The 20,186-nt window shown below is 50.0% G+C and overlaps 1 protein-coding gene across 2 annotated transcripts in view; it reads left to right on the top strand.

Annotated features, from left to right (window-relative positions):
• Positions 1–20,186, top strand: part of USP4 (ubiquitin specific peptidase 4) — a 2,223,295-nt gene that overhangs the window by 503,359 nt on the left and 1,699,750 nt on the right. For both annotated transcript variants that reach the window (XM_069644193.1, XM_069644194.1), the window contains one exon: positions 7,727–7,864. In XM_069644193.1, the coding sequence (XP_069500294.1) occupies positions 7,727–7,864 (138 nt within the window). The remainder of the gene's footprint in view (positions 1–7,726; positions 7,865–20,186) is intronic.

Below are 20,186 nucleotides of genomic sequence, written 5' to 3'. Positions count from 1 at the left end.
GCCATGCTAGTGGCACCACAGATGCCTCCATCGGCGCCCCCGGCGCAGGCGCCTCCTCCGGCTCCACAGCCGACTCCTCAACCTCCGCCTCCGGCCACGGTCCCTGTACCCCAGCCTCCGGCTCCTCCTCCTTCTCCTCCTCTTGATCCGCAGGATACATATGAGGAGGATCGAGAAACGTCATCCTCAGTCAGGGCCTTCTACAAACGTCTTGCTGGTCTGCCGGAATACCTGGGCCTTCCTCAGCCCAAGGTCGAGCAGCCGGCAGAGGGGGTTCTGGTTGAAGTCCTCACACAACGCGTCTCTGCCAAATCGGGGATTCCTATGCAGACCGATGTATTCTCCCTGGCCAAGAAGGGTTGGCTCAAACTCCACTTAGTTCAGCCGGTCAATTGACACCTGGATGCCAAGTACAGGCAGATGGAGGGGGATACAGTCTTGCTTTCTGCCCATCCTCAGCCACACTCCTCGGTGATCCCTGCGGCATCACTATACTACAAGCCACAGTCGTCCTCCGCCTCCTCTGCGGCGCTGTTAGTCAAGGAGGAGAAGATCTTTGAGGAATATGACAAACTCTATTCCAGCGCCTCTTTACATCCGCGTCAGGCCAACGCTGATGCCATGCTGGCAGCTGCCAACCAAAGATTATGGCAGGAAATTGCAGACTTCCTCCCAGAACTCCCCACCCAGAGCCAAACACACTTTAAGGCGGGGCTAGCCGAGGCTAAGCTGGTGGTGCATGACCTCATGGAATCCACAGTGGCCCATATTGACACATCCAGGCCGGGCCATCTTTATTGCCATGGACATGAGGACAGCCTGGCTCCGGGCAACAAAATTCAACCCGGATGTCCAGGAACCCATAGTAGGGGGGGGCCCCTCTTTCACTCCTCTACGGACGAAGAGCTGGACAAGAAGAAAAACAGCTCACGAACAGCTGTACGGGGGGGGTTCCGCAGCTTTCAGGAACGCAGATCCAGGCAGCTGGCCGCTCGCCGTCTCAGAACCGGCGTATGCAACAAAAGGGGGTGGGGGGGCTAAGGGCTTTTTCCAGTCCCCCTCCTCAGCGACAGCCTTCGAGGGAAAGAAGGCATGACGCAACCCTTCGGGTCCACGTGTCTCTGGTGGGGGGGCAGGCTTGCTCTCCATGCACATTTCTGGCACCAGAATTTCGCGGACCCCTGGATCCTATCTGTAGTAGCCACACGGGGTACCTCCTTCCTTAGCCTCTCCTGCCACCACCCCTCCCCTCCCACAGGTTGGGACAGCAACTCTTTTGACAGAGATCCATTTGCTTGTAGTGAGCCAGGCAGTGGAGGAAGTCCCAGCCTCCCAGCGAGGCTTTAGCTTTTACTCCAGGATTTTCGTCATTCAGAAGAAGAACCAGGCAGGCCCGAGAGTTGTGCTAAACCTTTCCACCCTTAACCTCTCCTTACCCCTGCAAATATTCTAGATGGTTACGCCAGCTTTTATAGTGGAGACATTGGACAAGGGAGACTGGATGTGCTCCCTGGATCTGAAGGACGCCTACCTACACGTCCCAATTTGGCAGCCCCATCGTTCTTTCATATGGTTCAGGATCATGGGCTCCCATTTTTCAATACAAGGTCCTTCATTTTGGCCCCCAGGGTCTTTACCAGAATCATGAATGCGGTGGCGGCACTCCTCAGAGCACAGGGCCTCCACATCTACCCATACCTCAACGACTGGCTTGTCAGGACTACATCTCTGGAAGCAGTTCACCACTCTTCCTATGCCCTTATGAACAGTCTGCGCGATCTGGGCTTCTCGCTCAATCTTAAGGCGTTGCAGCTGCAGCCCACACAGAATGTGACATTCTTGGGCCTTATCTGGGACACATGCTCCGAGAAGGTATTCCCTTCGGAGTACAAAATCTCAGCCATCAGGAGGGCCACCACCCACTTCCTCAGCAGAGAGGTTACCTAGGCATGGTGGTACCAACATCTCCTGGGTCTTCTGGCAGCGGTCTTATTAACCGTTCTGCACAGAAGACTAAGGATGAGGAGGATTCAGCTACACTTTGCGGGCATCATGGGACCAGGAGAATGGCTCTCAATCCGAGATGCTCGACGTTCCTCCATCTCTCCACCTGCACCTAACTTGGTGGTCCAGAGATTGCAACCTACGGACGGGCAAGCCCTTCCGGCCGCCCTCTCCGCAGGCCACCATCGACACGGATTCCTTGCTCGAGGGCTGGGGAGCCACCCTGGACGATCTCTCGGGCCATGGCACCTGGACGCTACGGGAGCAGGAGTACCACATCAATTGGCTAGAGCTGAACGCAATCTGACTGGCGCTCAGACCATTCCTACCACTTTTCAGAGGCAAGGTTGTCGTCATCCAGACTGACAACTCGACCAGCATGTACTAAGTCAACCAGCAGGGAGGCACCAGATCCCCTCTGCTGTGCAGACTGGTGATCAGCATGTGGGAGTGGCCCCTGGAAAACGACATTTACCTCACAGCAGTCCACTTCCCGGGGGAAGTCAACCTGGAAGAAGACAGGCTCAACAGACTGGGAGCGGACAATTACGAGTGGCAGCTAAATAACCTTGTTGTTCAGGAGATTTTCAACAGGTGGGGTCTCCCCCAGGTGGATGCCACCTGGCGCAACAAGAAATGTCTCCAGTTTGCATCCTGGCAAGGTCGGGGCCCCGGCTCTCTGGGTGATGCATTTCACCTTCAGTGGACTGGCATGAAAGCCTACGCCTTTCCGCCCACTCACCTGATTCACAGGGTGATTTGCAAAATCAAGGAGTCTTGCCAACTCCTTATTCTAATAGCTCCATGTTGGCCGGCCAGGCCATGGTTTTCGGAGCTCCTGAGCCTCTTAGTGCCCCTGATTCACCTCCCGACAGACCCAGCACATCTGCTGGCACAGTAGGGGGCCAGGGTCATCCACCCTGTGCCAGAGAAACTAGCCCTCACAGCGTGGTACCTGAGCAGGTAACGCTTCGGCACCTTAGCCTTTCATAGGCCAATCTGGAGATCACACAGGGCGCCAGGAGCCCAGCTACCAGGGCCCAGTACAATAGCAAATGGACTAGATTCTGCTACTGGGCAGACTCCAAAGGAATCGACCCTCTAGCATGCACCCTGGACGACGTGCTCTCCTTCTCGGCGCACCTCGCCCACTCAGGTGTGCAGGTGGACACCTGCCGCACATAATTCGCAGCCATCAGGGCTTACATGACTTCTGAGGAAGGCATTTTCTTCTCCAACCCTATAGTCCAGGAACATCTGGCGGGACTCGCAAGGCTCTACACGCCCGTCAAGAGACTGCACCTGGTGTGGGACCTCAACATAGTCTTGGACACACTAGCGCACAAACCGTTCGAGCCAATGGTGTCCATGTTTATCAGGCTGGTCACCATCAAGACGGCCTTACTAGTCAGCTTGACCTCGGCTCGTAGAGTCAGCGAAATCCAGGCGCTGGTTGCCTTGGAACCATATACTACCTTTCACAAGGACAAGGTAGTCCTGCGGACACACCTGGCATTTCTGCCCAAGGTTCCGTCTGCTTTCCACTTGAATGAGGAAATAGTCCTTCCTACGTGTTTTCCTGATCCCATGGACGAAGCAGAGAGTGCTGCACAGCCTGGATGTCAGGCATGCCCTGAAATTCTACTTGGACAGGACCAAGGGCTTCCTCAAGTCAGACGACCTGTTTGTCACGTTCAGAGGCTCAAGACCAGGCTATCAGGCCTCTAAGGCTTCCATATGCCGCTGGATGGTCTCTGCCATCAAAGAAGCATATGAGGGCCAGCACAAGCCGCTCCCGGCCAACATGCTTGCCCCCGCAGTCGGGGCCAAGGCAACGGCCATCGCATTCCACTGCTGTGTCGCTTGGCAAGTCATAAGCAGGGCGGCCACTTGGGCCTCTCCCGCTGCAAGCTTTACTGTTTGGGTGCCCGCTCTAAATCTGATGCAGCCTTTGGACAGGTGGTTCTCAGGAACCTATTTGCTTAAGTGGGGGTCTCCTCTCCACCCTGGGGCTACATTCAGTTGTAAACGCCCATACAGTATGGAGGAAAGGGGGCGGGACGTAAGGGTAATTATAAGTTACTCACCGTAGTGACTAACGTACTTAGTTCGTATTCCCCTTTCCTCCATACATCCCACCAACCTCCCCCCTAATACTGGTGTCATTAGGCAATGTTAAATCTATTGTCGACGTGTCAATGGGTACAGGGTGTGGCGCCGGAGGGAGGAGTCGGGCAAAGCATGCTCCCTGGGAAGGCGCGCCACTAATTTTAAAGGGAAGGTTTTTTCTGGTGAAAAAGGTTTGGTCTCCCGTCCCTTTGAAGGGATGCCCATACAGTATGGAGGAAAGGGTACTATGGACCAAGAGTACGTTAGTCACTACGGTGAGTAACTTGTAACATTTTTACATAAGTTGCTTGATGACCATCAAAGCTAGAAATCCCAGGACTTCTGAGATGTAGCCAGTTTTTCCTTTTCATTGTTTCACTAAGGGAGGATGGTCAACTGTAACTAAACACTCACATGGTTTGTGCGTACCTGCAAGCACAGACTGTTGTTCACAATGCTCTTATGGGTGAATTATGTTAAACATCAACTATCTGATTTAGGCCTTGATGTAGAACTTGTTTTATCGTAATAGGAAATCCAGAATATGTTAGGATAAAACATTTTTGATTTACAACCTAGTTTAAAATTAATTGAATTCATGTTAGGGTTTGTTGCAGTACACTTGATAAAGGAACATGGTCTGCTCTGAAATCTTTTGTAGCCATGAAAGATAGGACTTATTTGAAAATAATTTAGTTGATTGATACGTGGCACCGAGTTTCACAATAGACGAGACGATAGTGTTGCTACAGCAGTGAGCCGTTCTTATTTTTTGTTTCACTGAGGAAGTCCTTCATGCACCACCACCTAATTCTTTTAAGATTGAGTGTGGCAACCTACTTGCAATAAACAAACGGGTGAAAAGCAATCCCACACTCAGAATTACTTGTGCAGACAACGTTGGTCTTGGAGGCCAATTGAGGACAGAGTTGAGCCAATGAAATTTCAGTTGTGGTCCAGGCTATTGGTGCAGGGGGTAATGATGAATGGGTTTTATGGATATGGAATATTTACCCTTTTGCAACACTGATCGCCATGGGGATTTTCATGACGCTACAGTATTCTATTTTTATAACCAATCTGGCAACACATAATAGAGAACTGTGAAGAGAAGTCCTAAACCACAAACCTGGGAAGATTTGTTTTCATTTTCACATTGCTCTTTCCCGATTGAGTCCTAATGTGAGGCTTTATTAAGACCTTAATCTCGGGGTCAGGGTACACCAAGTACCATTTTTGTACTGTATGAGTATTCTCACAGAAATTGGTATCAATGCTGTACTGGTTCGTGGCAGGATACATAATGCTAGCTTGGCTACTGGTGGTAATTTGGGGTGGCTTTGCAGCACACCCTGGGAAAATCCGGATCTGGAATGTGGGGAACGTGAAATGCATGAAAGATGGCTTGCCTCACCTTGCGATTGATGTTAAATGGGCAGGGAACTATATGGACAAATTAGATGACACGGATGATGAATTATTTGGGCATTTCCTGACTGAGGACTTTTCTGCTTCACTTGCATGGTTAGGACTGGTATGAAAGGATGATTGGACTGGGAATGCGCATTCCAACTCAAAGCTGGCAATAAACACGTGAAGTTTCAGTGAGGCACCCCCTGGTGTTTGAGTGGTCGCTAAAATGTTTTCATGATTTCATCCGTATGATTGGAGACAGTTCCCCCTTAGCTCAAAATCTTCCATACATAGCGGGGTCCGTTCTGCACTATTTTATTTAATGCTGCAATGTGATCCTGACGTTCTAAGAGAACGCCTCGACTGAAGGTCTGCGTGGAAGTGCCAAGAGTGTATCCATGCCCAGGCAGGATAATTCCTTGCCTACGGGGGAGAAGAGAGATGGTAACCTCTTTAAAAAGCGGTTGATGCCTTGTTCTCTTCAGTCAGTGAGTCTACTGCTTCAGACCTTTCGAGAATTTGTAGTGTGTGATTGGTCACAGAAACTCTTCAATTGGATTACATCTTTAATATAAATTGTGCTCAAAGGAATTTTTGGTAGCTGGAAAAATGTCAGTTTACCTATTTCCATTGCGCATCTTCCGTCTGTCTTAATTACTGGGCAACGGTTTTACCTGGACAGAGGGTCTAACTGCTCAGAAACAAGCTGCTTTTTTTCCCCTTCAACCTTCTTCCGTTACTGGTAGCCCGTAGCTTAGTGCAGCATCTTGGACCATCGTCACTGTTTGAGCCGCAACTGACACTCAGGAACCTTAAAAATGTGTCCCCTGGGGGCACAGAAACTGACTGAGGTTTCTGAACGTAAAGTTCCTATAAACATTTAGGTATGTCAGTATTTTGCTGATTTGTTAAGTGCTTGAACTTTGGTCACGTTCGACAGCATTAAACCCGGAAATATAGAATAGTACTGTTGAATACTATTGGTAAAATGAGCCTCCCAACAAATATGGCGATTTGGTTAATAGCATGGAGATGGCCCCACGGCATCCATGTTGGACATTTTTTGTTAAACCCATTTTGTCTGATAGCACATGTATGTTCGGAACACTGCATTATAAAGCCTGTTCTGTTCAGCATGATTAACCTAACCCCCTTTCTAATTCTCTTCCCCCTGCACTGCCACTTCCATCACTTTCAAAATACCCTCCTTCGGCTCTCACTGAGCTTATCCCATTTAGCCCAGGAGGAAATGTACACTTTCAAGTGCTATGACTCTATAAATGTTTTGAGACTCCACATCCTCCTTATTTTTGTTTCCAATGTGTGACTACAATATCTGCATAGCTTATTCTTGAGGTACTATTATTCTTGAAGTGTACCTATTTCCCGCTATTTAAAAACGCCCTGAAGGTCCTACTCGTGTGTAAGGTATGTTTCTTTAATGTAAACGTAAAGGCATTTCTATAGTGAAATTAAAATGCTTTGTAATGGGAAAGATGCCCCTTGTATGTCAGACAACGTTGGTAAAGCATACTACACAGAATGAGGTCAGGCCCTGCAAACAGTGAAACAGTAGAAGTGACTTTGTCAGGCCTTTTCGCTTTTATGGTCGATAAAGATTTGAGAAGCTACACTCTCAAGCCCAAGTGCAAGTTGAAGGTGTGCAGTGACCATGCTTTGCAGTACATACAGCAGTTTGAAAATGATAGTAGCAAGGCGTTGCAGACACTGCAGCAGAAGACTGCCAATTTGGTTGTAACGCCTATTCGTGTTTGCAAGTGAACGGAATAGAACATTAGGCACTGTGTATGAACATATCATTAGAGAGGTGCCTACGTGCTACCATCCTCGGATACGGTAATGATGGACTACCCCTTTGTCATCCAATTTCCCTACCTATTAAAGTACCTAGAGTCCCTACTTGGTCTCTAAATTTTCTATAATCTGGCCTGTCCTGTGTGCCCGGGGCATTACCTTTTAGAAGGCGGTGTTTGAAACTTCTATCTCATTAAGAAGTCCTTTATTATACGAATTTAGCTTTGTTTAACACTAACCTGTTGTGGTGTACAGAATTGGAACATAATCGGGAGTGCCATAACTGAGATTCCTTTTCTGAATTTTCACTTTGGAAGCATAGATTAGCCAAAGTCAACTCTTTATGGAACAAGTAATACCATGCTTTTACTTTTCTCTTCCTCAGACCGAGCACAGCAACCAGCAGAAATTGTGCTACCTCTCCAAAGTCCTCAACAAGCTTTTACCCATCTGCCTCATCCACCATTACTAATGGTGAAAGCAATAACTCCTGTGGAGTGAACAGCTTCAGCACTGGCCGGGGGTAAGAATGCATCTTGTTCGTATGTCCTGATTTTTTCAAGCTTGATTTTAACAATTGTTTTTTGCTTGGCATTCAATGAATGAGTTCTTGTTTTTGAAGGATTTCTTCGAAATACAACCTTCTTGCTATTTGATTCTCTGAGAATATTTATCTATCTAGTCTCCAGTGGCAGTATCAATTTGGGTAGCTGCCTTTTTTGGGTGCTGTTTTTTTAAATCAAATTTTTGTGTTCATTTTTAATCTGCAACTTTAATATCTGCATTAGTATAGAACACATTTAACATGAAATATTCTGTATCTTGAAAACAAACATTCTTTGAAGTCCATTTATCTTTTCATTTCTTTACAAAAAAAAGAGAAAAATATTTTTTTTAACTCTAAGACCAGACCTGCAGGGGGCTGGGGGTGGCTATGAGCGGAATATGTCGGACTGTTTTCATGCTCTGCGGAAAATGGGGGACAATTGGCATTTTAGGAAGCAAAGCGTCGGTGTACCCATGATGCACTGTAGAGCCAGCTATTCTTCAGTAAGTTTTCCCTCTTGTGTTAGAGGATCCCAAACACAGCTAACCTGAGTTATTCTTCAATTGTTTTGTGGGGGTCTTATAGATCAGCAAATTTTCTACCAAAGGATTTCTGACATGAACCCACTTTTTCGTTTAGATTTGCCTTCTTGCCAACAGCGTACCCCTTTTTTTTTCTCCCCTTGCTTTCCCTGTTTAAAGTGTGATAAGATTGCTAAATAAGAGCATGCAATGTGCATGTACGGTTTTGCTAGAAGACCATCTTATTGAGTTTCCAGGATTGCCATTGCAGGTTCTGGTGCAGATTTAGAGTAGGGGCGTCACGGTACTGGTTTTATGGCGGTATGATAACCTTCTTGCCAAATGACGGTATATCATGGTTATCGCGGTATAGCAGGTGGAGTTAACTAATCTTAACAAATATTTTCTTAAAGGTCATAAATTGTCAGCATTTTTAAACTGGTCTCTGCATATTTGTAGCTGATACTTCAGGAATCTAAGGCGGCTGAAGATTTGGTCTTTCATGGCACTCGTTGATCGCCTTGAATGAAATAATGACTAGTGGAAGTGTTAAAATGCACATTTTGAGCAATGAGCTTGCTGCTCAGTCACAGGTCATCGCTTTGAAAATCAACCTCGACCTGTATTATTTTGGAACCACATGGCATGGGCATCATGACCCCTCGCTGCAATCAGTCATAAGTTTGTTTTGATAACGCTTTATCCCATTAAAAGTGAGAAAAGTCACTCATGTGAGGTCTGAAAGTCCATGTCATTGTGTTTCTTTTGTGAAAATGTCATTGCCAACAAACACTCACCGAAAGGTTGCATATTGATCAAATCACTATAGCTGGTCTACCATCTGCCTGGTGTATTGTAAAGGTCTGTTGTTGGTCACCACTGACCATGTAATCCTAACAGGACAGTGTTCAGTGGGCGCTGTCGATTTCTTTCAATATATGTTCATTTAACTTCTTAAAGATAGTGGCACAAATACCTTTTGAAAATGACAAAGTTAAAATACATATTGGCACAAAGATGGCCTAGACCACCACCTCACCACAGCCCCATCATTACCATTTTCCCCAGGTCTGAGCGCATTAGGACCCTTGTCATGTGAGTTGAGACAGAGGAATGCTTTCATGGATGGTGTCACAAATCGAGGATAGACCTGAGAAATATCTCACCCCATTGCTCCTAATACTTCAAATTGAATGTAGAAGGCATGTGTAGGATTAAGCGAAGCAACAACTCTAGTGCCAATCTACAGGGAGGACAGTGGGGGAGGGCAGTTTATATACTAGCACAAAGCACTGATAGGCCCAGTGTTCATAAAGTCCACAGAGATAACGTTTGTGGGTATGCATCAGGAGGACATCCAGTTCATTCCCCCCTTTGAATTCTGGGATGTGTAGTTCCCCATCTTTCAAATTGGTGCCAAAACTACAAATCGGTTGATCTTTAACCTGACTCTACTGATCAGAGAGAAAGAGTGGTCGGAGCATCAAAGCTGCATTTAATAATGTGGACTCACTTTCCCTATGCTCTTGTCTGCCAACCAAGGCCCCCTTGGCAGACCCCACAGCGCAAGATCCAGACTGCACAGCGCTTGCTTACTACAGCCTTTCCAAATCAGATTGGAAAGGTCACTTAATACCTGCAGGCCCTAAAACGGTATACTGGTATAAACAACGTGACGTTTATTATAGTTCAGTTAAGCCGTTCACGGTATCTATAACTGTATACCGTTATACCCCTAATTGAGAGAGGGCGAATATGCTTGTTGGGCTTGGTTGCCCTCTGGTCTGAATCAAGTCTGCACTTCTGGACCAGGAGGAACTCCACACCTACCTCTGCTCTGGCTCCAGCTATTTCCGACCAACTCAAGACCCTTAGATCGCTTCTCAATAAGGCTTACCTACAAGATCTTTTGTCAGCAAGGATCTGCACAGGAGGAGTTGTAGAGAGTATGTTTAAGTGAGTGGAACTGCTATAGTAGAAATTAAATATTTCCAGATGTAGAGCCACTGTCTTACCCAGGACCAACCACTCTTCTGATGGCTACTACATCAACTGAGTCAGGTAGTATGAATTGGTCTCATTATTCTCCATGAGCATAGTCTTGCTCCTATCCATCGGACATGATTTTTTAGTGAGTATGAAAGTAATCCATAGTCTTGCCTGCTTCTGAAACAGTACCTATTTTTTTTAAATATTGCACAGCTGGCCTTTTTCCTTCATGGCTCTTGGGTCCTTAAGTGCCATTGACCCAGCCTTTGGGGCTTTCGACCCACCAGCCTAGATCTGTACAAATCTCTGACCTGCCCCCCAGCATTCTCAAGGCATAAACGTTACTCATTTACACAGCTATTTAGTTGTCTTGGGTGCTGGAAAGATTCCAGGCTTCTGGGGATTCGGGCAACCAAATTAGCATCTCAGGAAGATATGAAATTTGGCATTGGAGGACCAAAAAATAGAATGTTAAGAAGGGCCTTCCTTTTGAGAAACCAAATCCTGACAACACCGTTGTTTGATGCCTAACTTCAAGAAGGGGATGTAAATCTGGGATGAGCTGCAGTCCAAAGGTATTCGTGTTCATTCTAAGCATTACAAATAAACCTGATGTACTACCTCGCTCGCTGAACGTTTCTCCTGGTTCATTTATGACGAGTGAATTCAAATTTCAGAAGAACTATACCCCAACTAGGTACTGCATCAAACTCTGAAGAACACAATCGAGACCCCTGTCCAGTTAGGCCAGGCAATGGGCCCTAAAAGGCAATTTGTTTTGACATTGTTAAATCAGCAAGGGGTGCAAAACCCGAAGTGGAGATGCTAGAGTGTTGAGCAGAGCAGGAGTGTATATATGCTTTTTTAAATTAAACTATCTTGTCCATCTAGACACACACAAAGGGAATAACTGAATAGGCAGAACATTTACTTTGAAAGCACCTTCTAGCTGGGACAGAGGACAAGCCTACATGAGACCCTAATATCCCCACCACCCCATCATGACTGTCACATTCTCACATAACATACTGGACAGATCAGCATACCTAAAGATCCCAAAGCATCTTGAAGCCAATCCTCTCTAACTGCGCCAATCCGGATTTTGTCCAGGTTACGGAAAGGGAATCAGCACTCGTAGACTTAAAAATCCAAATGGATGAGTAAAAAAATAAAAATGGCAAATTTGCCCTCCTCCTCATGCTTGACCCCTACGCTGCTGGTTGATCGCAAAATTCTCTGCCAACACCTTTCCTTGGCGGCCCCCGCCACCAAAGCAACAGCCTTGATCTCGTCCTTCCTATCAAATAGAACAATGAGGGTCTTCTCCATTTCTGCATCAGCCCCTCCAGCTCCAGTCACCTGGGAGTTCCCCAAGGCTCCTGTGTCTCTCCCATGCTATACAATACCGTCCCAAAGCCTCTATTCGACCTCCTTAACACCATCGATATCTCCTATATGAACTATGCTAATGATACCCTAATCCTACTACCCACCTGGTGCACCTACCACACTGACTTTGACTCACTGGACAAAATCTTTCAAACCATCCAGGCCTGGATGGCTCAACATTCTCAATGCCCAAACAACGAGAAGACTACCCACCCCCTACCCCCCCCCCCCCTCTCCTCCCTCTGCCTTTCCACTCCTCCAGGTTGGGACGGCAACTCTTTTTTGGCTGAGATTCGGTCGCTCGTCGAGAGCCAGGCAGTGGAGGAAGTCCCACACTCCCAGCGATGCTTGGGCTTTTACTCCAGGATTTTCGCCATTCAGAAAAAGAACCATGTGGGCCTGAGAGTTGTGCTGGACCTTTCCACTCTCAACCTCTCCCTACCTCTACAAAAATTCAAGATGGTTATGCCAGCTTTAATAGTGGAGACATTGTGCAGGGGAGACTGGATGTGCTCCCTAGATCTGAAGGATGCGTACTTGCACGTCCCACTCTGGCAGCCTCATTCTTTTAGATCGATTCAGGATCATGGCCTACTATTTCCAATACAAGGTGCTTTCTTTTGGCTGCTCTTCTCAGGGCCACCACATCTATCCGTAGCTTGACGACTAGCTCGTCAGGGCTTCATCTCTGGAAGCGGTGCACCGCACCTCTAATGCCCTCATGAACACACTTCACAATCTGGGCTTTTCGCTCAATCTCAAGAAGTCGCAGCTGCAGCCTATGCAGACTCTGACCTTCTTGGGGCTCATCTGGGACACAGACTCTGAGAGTTTTTTCTTCGGAGAACAAGAACACCGCCTTCAAGAGGGCCACTGCGCACTTCAGCAGAAAAGTGACATTGGCCTGGTGGTACCAACACCTACTGGGTCTCATGGCAGAGGTCCTATTGGCCGTCCCCCACACGAGGCTCAGGATGAGGAGGATACAGCTGCACTTCACGGGATCATTGAACCAGGAACGGGGCTCTCAGGCGGAGATGATCATCGTTCTTCTTCACCCGGACCTCACTTGGTGGTCCAGGGACTGCAACCTGCGGACGGGCAAGCCCTTCCAGCAATCTACCCCACAGGTTACCATCACTACATACTCCTCTCTCGAGGGATGAGGGGTCACTCTGGACAACCATTGCGTCCATGGCACCTGAACCCGGCAGGAGTACCACATCAATTGGCTGGAACTTAAGGCGATCTGGCTAGCGCTCAGAGCCTTCCTTCCGGCTATCAAGGGCAAAGTCCTCATTTAGACGGACAACTCGACCAGCATGTTCTATGTCAACAAGCAGGGAGGTACCAGGTCCCCTCCACTATGCAGACTGGCAGTCCGCATGTGGGAACAGGCACTGGAGAACTTCTACCTCACGACCTTCAACCTTCCGGGGGAATCCAACCTGGAGGCTGACGGGCTCAACAAACTGGGAGTGGACAGTTACGAGTGGCAGCTAAACAACCTCGTACTGCAGGAGATCTTCAGCAGATCGGGACACCCCCAAGTGGACCTCTTTGCCTCCCGGGACAACAGGAAGTGCCAACAGTTTGCCTCCTATCCATCGACTCCCTGGGCGATGCATTTGACATTCAGTGGAACGGCATGACCGCATACGCCTTCCCACCCACGCCGCTGATACACAGGGTGATCTGCAAGATCAAGGAGTGTCATCAACTCGGCGTCATTCTGATAGCTCCATGGTGGCCAGCCAGGCCATGGTTTTCGGAGCTGCTCAGCCTCTTGGACAGACCTCCCATTCGCCTTTCCGACTGGCCCAGCACATCTTCTGGTACAGCAGGGGGGCCAGGGTCATTCACCCCACGCCACAGAAACCAACCCTCAGTGTGGTTCTGAGCAGGTTTATCCACCCCTTTGCATGTACCTTGGACGACGTGCTCTCCTTCTTGGCGCACCTCGCCTACTCTGGCGTGCAGGTAGACACTTTCTGCACTTACTTGGCAGCCATTGGGGGCTACTGAAATTCAGAGGAAGAGGTCTTCTCTTCCAACCCAATTGTCAAGATGCATCTAATGGGACTCGCCAGACTCTACCCACAAAATCCAGGTGCTGGTAGCCTCCGTGCCCTATACTACTGATAAAGTAGACCTGCGGACACACAGCTTTCCTACCAAGGTGCCTTCTGCATTCCATCTGGAAAAAAAATAGTGCTGCCTACTTTTTTGCTGAGACCAAAGACGAGGCACAAAGAGTTCTGCACTGCCTGTATGTCGGGCGTGCCCTGAATTTCTACTTCGACAGGACCAAGGGATTCCGCAAGTCAGACAGACTTTGTCATCTTCGGCGGAGCAAGACCGAGATATCAGGCCTCCATAGCCGTTGGATGGTCTCTGCCATCAAAGAAGCTTGCGAGGGATAGCATAAACCACTGCCGGCCAACATGCACGCCCACACGGTCAGAGCCAAGGCAGCGGCCCTCGCATTCCAGCGGCCTATCCCCTGGCAAGTCATAAGCAGGGGGCTACATGGGCCACCCCGTAGGGCTTTCTGCAAACACTACTGTTTGGATGCCAGCTCTAGATCAGACGTGGCTTTCGGACAGGCGGTTCTTAGGAACCTATTTGCTTAAGAAGAGTCTCCTCTCCACCCAGGGGCTACACTCATTTGTAATCACCCATGCAGTATCGAGGAAAGGGGACGGGACGTAAGAGTAATTATAAGTTACTCACCATACTCTTAGTCCCTAGTCCCCTTTCCTCCATATGTCCCACCATCCCCACCCCCTAATAAAACTGGTGGCAATGGGCAATGTTAATTTATTGCCGACGAGTCTATGGGGACTGAGGTGGCGCTGGAGGGCGGAGTCAGGGCAGCGCAAGCTCCCAGGGCCTCACCCCCGCGCACCTCTAAATTTTAAGGGGAAGATTTTTTCTCTTTTTTTTTTTTTTCTGGTGAAAAAGGTTCCGTCTATCATCTCTTGGAAGGGACGCCCATGCAGTATGGACGAAAGGGGACCACGGACTAAGAGTAAGTTAGTCACTACGGTGAGTAACATAATAATTGTTAAAGCCTTTTCTTTGGAGCAGTTTTGTGGTCCACAACAAATGGGAGAGTCTGATCTGGGCCCTGGCGTCTATGCTCTGGGCAGTTATTGTGACTTAAATTTGCAGCTTCGCATGTAGTGCTCAATGCTGCGTCCTCGCAGTACTTTTCTCTGCAGCTACTCTCCCTCGTCACTGCCGCATCAGTAATTAGTCGTGCTGACCCCAGCCCGGTCCCAATAGCCATGGAGTGCCTCAGTGCAGTTCCTCATTCATTCCCCCGGCTCTGGGTACAGCATGTCTACCTGCAAGTCATGTCGCTCCCTCTGCTTCTCAGCATGAGCCACTATCTGGGCACAATGTTGCCCAGAGCTGCAACAGCCATACTAACCTTTCACTCACAGCTGAAAGGAATTCATTTCTTGTCTTTATGGGTGGCTGCATTGCTTCAGTGCCAGACATTTACTTCATTTGCACTTTCTCAGAGTTCCAGTTCTTCATTGCGGAAAGTTTTCATTAATCACCTATGTGCAGAGCCTCACTCAGGCATGTCTATCTCAACCAGCATCTTAATTCCATCCCCGGGAAGTATTTGATTGTGTTTAACAGTAAAGTGTTAGTGCAAGCACACCAAGGTGAATGTGCATATATATTAGCATTCAATGTTTTAGTGTGGTACTTTGATAAATTTGTCAAAGGCCTAAATAAGTAACTGTATTTCGAGGGGATTGGGTCCTCCGACGTATTCCATATCTTTGACAGTAATCACCACAGCTGTGCTGTTTCGGAAAATTTTCTGCGTCGTTGACGATGTGCTGTCCCCGAGGACCTCCTCAGACGGCCGACGTCACCCTATGTGATAAGTAGGACGCACGACACCTGTAGCCTCAGTTCTGTTTTTTCCGCGAACGTGTTCGCTTCGTGAATCTCGGTACGCCTCCACTCTTTGGAGTTTCTGTTGTATACTTCTCGGTTCTTTGAACCTGTTCGGTTTTTGTGAAAAGCCTGTTCGTGACGATGTCTACCTAGTCTTCAACCCTGCGTCCGGGCTTCAAGAAATGCGGGGGACTGTGGGTCCAAGATGTCGGTAACAGACTCGCACAACGCCTGCCTCTGGTGCCTCGGGGAGGCCCACGACACGGACGACTGAGTCGACTGTCAGTCGCTCACGGCCAAGGCCTTGCGGGAGCGCAAGAAGTTGTCGGTAGGTAGGGTGTCTAAGCCCCGGAAGTCGAGGTCTGCGGGGCTTTCGACGGATGATTCGAGAGGCGACTCTCCGCGTTATCATCAGAGGTCCAGTGGGTCTCCTTCCAGGAGTCGGTCTCGCCACTCCTCTACCTCTTCGAGGCATTCCCGGAAGCGCCGGCATCAGCCGCCTTCCCCGTCCTCTTCCGAGGACTTCGCCCATCGGCGGGTCGCTTATCCCACCATGTAAGCGACACCGGAGGAATGGGCTTCCTTCGGGAAGAAGATAATAGCGATTCTCGAATCGCAGGGCACCGGTCCGTCCGCGCCTCCGAGTGGGGTCGGTCGTGATCGCTCGAGAGACACCGCTCGTACGCCTTCGGGCTCGGGTGGTCGGCGCGGTTCGCGGGAGAGGATCCACTCGGACAAGGGTAACCGCTATCGCCATGCCCGTTCCAGGTCCCGGTCCTCGACGCGCTCGAGACAGCGTGATCCTGTGCAGTCTTCGAGGAAGATGTCTGCCTGTGGCGCCGAGGTCGTTGACGACCCCTCTCGAGGCTCCGCCTCCGAGGCGGTTGTCGACGCTGTCGGCGCCTAGGTCGTCGAAGGACACGCTCAGAGCTTTGGCTTCGAGGCCTGTGTCGATGCCGCCGATGCTGGCGGCGCTGCGGCTGATGCCGATTCGCTCTACATTGGCGCCGACTCGTTCGGCGCCCTCGACGCCTTTCAAGGGGGTGGTGTCTGAGTGGCCCCGTGGCACGGGGGTAACCCCTAGAAAGGCTCTGGCTAAGGTCAGGCATAGCTTTGGTCCCCAGGTGTCTTCCTCTCACCGCCTGGAGTACATTTCAGAGGGTGATGAGGGCTCTGATGAGGGCTTGGTTCCGGTTACGGTGCCAGATAAGCTTCTCTCGGGCCATAGCCAATTTGATGACCTGAGGCAGTCACTGCATGATGCCAGTGGACTGGACACCTCTCCGGAGGTGGTTTTGTAGGCCTGAGCCTGGCACTCATGCCGATTCTTCGTTCCGGCGCCTTATGTCTCGGGTCACCAAGTACTTGGGATGGTCGGCTCCCCAAGGGGAGTTTGTTCAGGATGATCTCGCGGACATCCTCGATCTTGGTCCCCCCACTGATCCGGTACTGCCGTTTCAAATGGCTCTGCAGAGAAGCGTGGCGGCGGCTTGGACTGATCCGGAGAGTTTCCCGGCAGTGGGCAAGTCTTTGTCGCGAAAATACCTTCCAGCCAGTAGTGACCCTTGCTACTTGTCTAGGCACCCCACTCCGGAGAGTTTGGTGGTGCAGGCGGCTACGGCCCACACAAAGCAGGCGTCGTATCTTACCATCCCTCTGGATAGGGACGACAAACGTTTTGATGGCTGGGCGAAGAACGTGTTTTCTTCAGGGGGTATGGCGCTTCAGGTGGCCGACTCTGTATGTGCATTGTCTCGTTTCACATACAATCTGTGGAACTGTGTGGCATTAGCGGCTGAACATATTCCCGAAGGGGACAAACAGAATGGTTTCCTTGCTATGGTTCAGGATGGCAAGATTGCCATGTGTTAGGCCGTTCAGTCGGGTTTGGACATGGCAGATTGTGTCAGCCGGTCCAAGTCGGGGCTTGCTCCTGATGTGCAGTCCCAGCTCCTCAACATGCCCTTTGACGGTGAACATCTTTTTGGCAGCAAGGCTGACGAGAGCTTTGAGAGGTTGCAGACCTCGAAAGCTGCAGCGAAGTCGTTGGGCGCTGCAGTTCGACAACCTCCGCCTTTTCGTCCTAGGGGACAACAATGGAGGGGAGGTTCCTTTCGCTATTACTCGTCCTTCAGTAAAGCGAGAGGAGCCGTCAGTCAGAGGCCACCGTAAGAGTGCCAGAGGTGGAAAACAGGGTACTCGAGGTGCCAATGCCGCTCGGGCAGTTGCCTCTTTGCCCTCAGGCAACGCCGCAGCCGCTACCACTAAGTCATGAGGCCAGGTCCCATGGTTCGCCCGTTGGGGGAAGGCTGGCGCAGCATCTTGTAGAGTGGCGTGCCATTACTTCAGATGTGTGGGTTCTGGAGATCATAACCCACGGCTACTGTCTTCCCTTTCAGCAGTGGCCTCACGACAATCCATCTGGGAACCTCTCTTTGAAGAGTCCGGATCCGCTCCTTGCACAGGAAATTCAAGCCCTACGGGAGAAAGGCGCCAAAGAAATGGTGCCTGTAGCGGAGGGGAACAAGGGATGGTATTCCGCTTATTTTCTGATGTCGAAGAAAGACTGGGGATTGAGACCCATCATGGACTTGCGCGGTTTGAACAAACTACTCAGGAAGGACAAGTTCAAGATGGTTGTTCTCTCTTGTCCTCTAGGCCCTTCAGCTATAGGACTGGTTGGTGTCTCTCTACCTCAAGGATGCCTACTTCCATTTGCCGATCCATTCCAAGCACAAGAAGTACCTGAGGTTCGCGGTTGGCAATTAGCACTTTCAGTTTCGGGTCCTGCCGTTCGGATTTGCCCCCGCCCCAAGGGTTTTCACCAAGCTCATGGTGGTGGTGGCAGCGCATCTCAGGAAAGGGGGGGATTCACGTCTACCCCTACCTGGACGATTGGTTGATCAGGGGGAGCTCTCCCGAGCAAGTCCTGGATCATCTGTCCGTCACCTGCCACTCCCTTCACAAGCTGGGCTTCTCCCTCAATTTAAAGAAGTCCCATTTGACGCCAACACCGCGGCTCCAGTACATCGGAGCAGTGCTCGACACATCCCTGGGGCTGTGTTTTCCTCCCCAGGTGAGGGCTCTTCACATTCAGCAGATGGTGCACAAGTTTCAACTTGCCCAGACGCTCCCAGCGTTAGAGTTCTTGAGGTTGCTCGGCCTCATGGCATCCTGCATTCTTCTGGTGCCAGAGGCTCGTCTGTGGATGAGATCTTTGCAATGAGCACTCAAGATGCAATGGTCGCACTCTTCCGGCAGGATGTCGGACCCTGCTCAGGTGCCGCCCTCGGTCGCTCAGGACCTTCTGTGGTGGGCCGTCGAAGGCAATCTGATGAAGGGGGCCCCATTTTAGCTGCCCTGGCCGGAGGAAACGATCGTGACGGACGCATCCCTCACGGGATGGGGGGCTCATGCCAACGAGTTGACAGTCATCGGTCATCGGTCGTTGGTCTCCGTCGGAGTCCAGACTCCATATCAATCTGTTGGAGCTGAGGGCCGTCAGGCTAGCCCTGAAGGCTTTTCTGCCGACTGTGCGAGGAAAGAGTGTCCTGATTCTAACGGACAACACGGTGGCCATGCACTACCTCAACAAAAAGGGGGGTCAGGGTCACTTCCTCTGTGCAAGGAGGCGATGCAGCTCGAGTTCTGGGCCATCCAGCAGGAAGTTTCGATCTCGGCTGTTCATCTGGCCGAAGATGACGAGACGGCAGACGCTCTGAGCAGGCAGAGCACGATCTCTCACGAGATCTGAGAGTTCTTTGCCCTTTGAGGGACCCCTCAAGGGGATCTGTTCGCCTCCAGTGTCAACCGGAAGTGCGAAAGGTTCTGCTTGCGGGAATTTCCTCCAAAAGGAGCCTTAGGAGACGCATTTGTGGTGGAGTGGTCATTCCCACTGCTGTACGTGTTTCCTCCAGTCCCCGTCATCCCTCAAGTACTGCGGAGGTTACGGAGGTTCGGTTCCCGGATGATCCTCATTGCTCCGGTGTGGGCCCGGAGGACGTGGTACCCGGACCTTCTCGACTTGCCCATCTGCCCTCCACGTCGCCTTCCCTACCGAGATGATCTGCTCTCACGGGAGGGGGGTCGGGTTCTCCATCCAGAGGTCAGATCCCTCAACCTTCACGCTTGGCTTCTGAAAGGTTGAGGTATAAGGATTGGGACCTCCCTGAAGACGTGTTGGAGGTGTTGCTCCTGGCCAGACGGCCGGCAACAAAGTCTCTGCGCCATTGGCGTAAATTCTGCGACTGGTGCAGAGTTAAGAATGTGGATCCTTTTGAGTGTGACATTCCCATGGTTCTGTCTTTTTTGCTTTCCTTGGCCCACAGGGGCTTGTAAGTGGGTACCATTTAAAGGTTACCTGGCGGCGCTGTCCATATTTAAGCGCTCGTCTGAAGAATGTTCCTATTTTAAGATTCCTTTAATTTTTCAGTTTAAATGTGTTCCCTCCGTCAACTTTTCTGGTGCCTTGTTTGGAT

The sequence above is a fragment of the Ambystoma mexicanum genome, chromosome 2p (assembly GCF_040938575.1).
Source record: "Ambystoma mexicanum isolate Mex_15411 chromosome 2p, UKY_AmexF1_1, whole genome shotgun sequence".
In the NCBI taxonomy this organism is placed as follows: Eukaryota; Metazoa; Chordata; class Amphibia; order Caudata; family Ambystomatidae; genus Ambystoma; species Ambystoma mexicanum.
The sequence above is the reverse complement of the archived record's forward strand: the minus strand, read 5'-3'. Positions and strand labels throughout refer to the sequence as shown.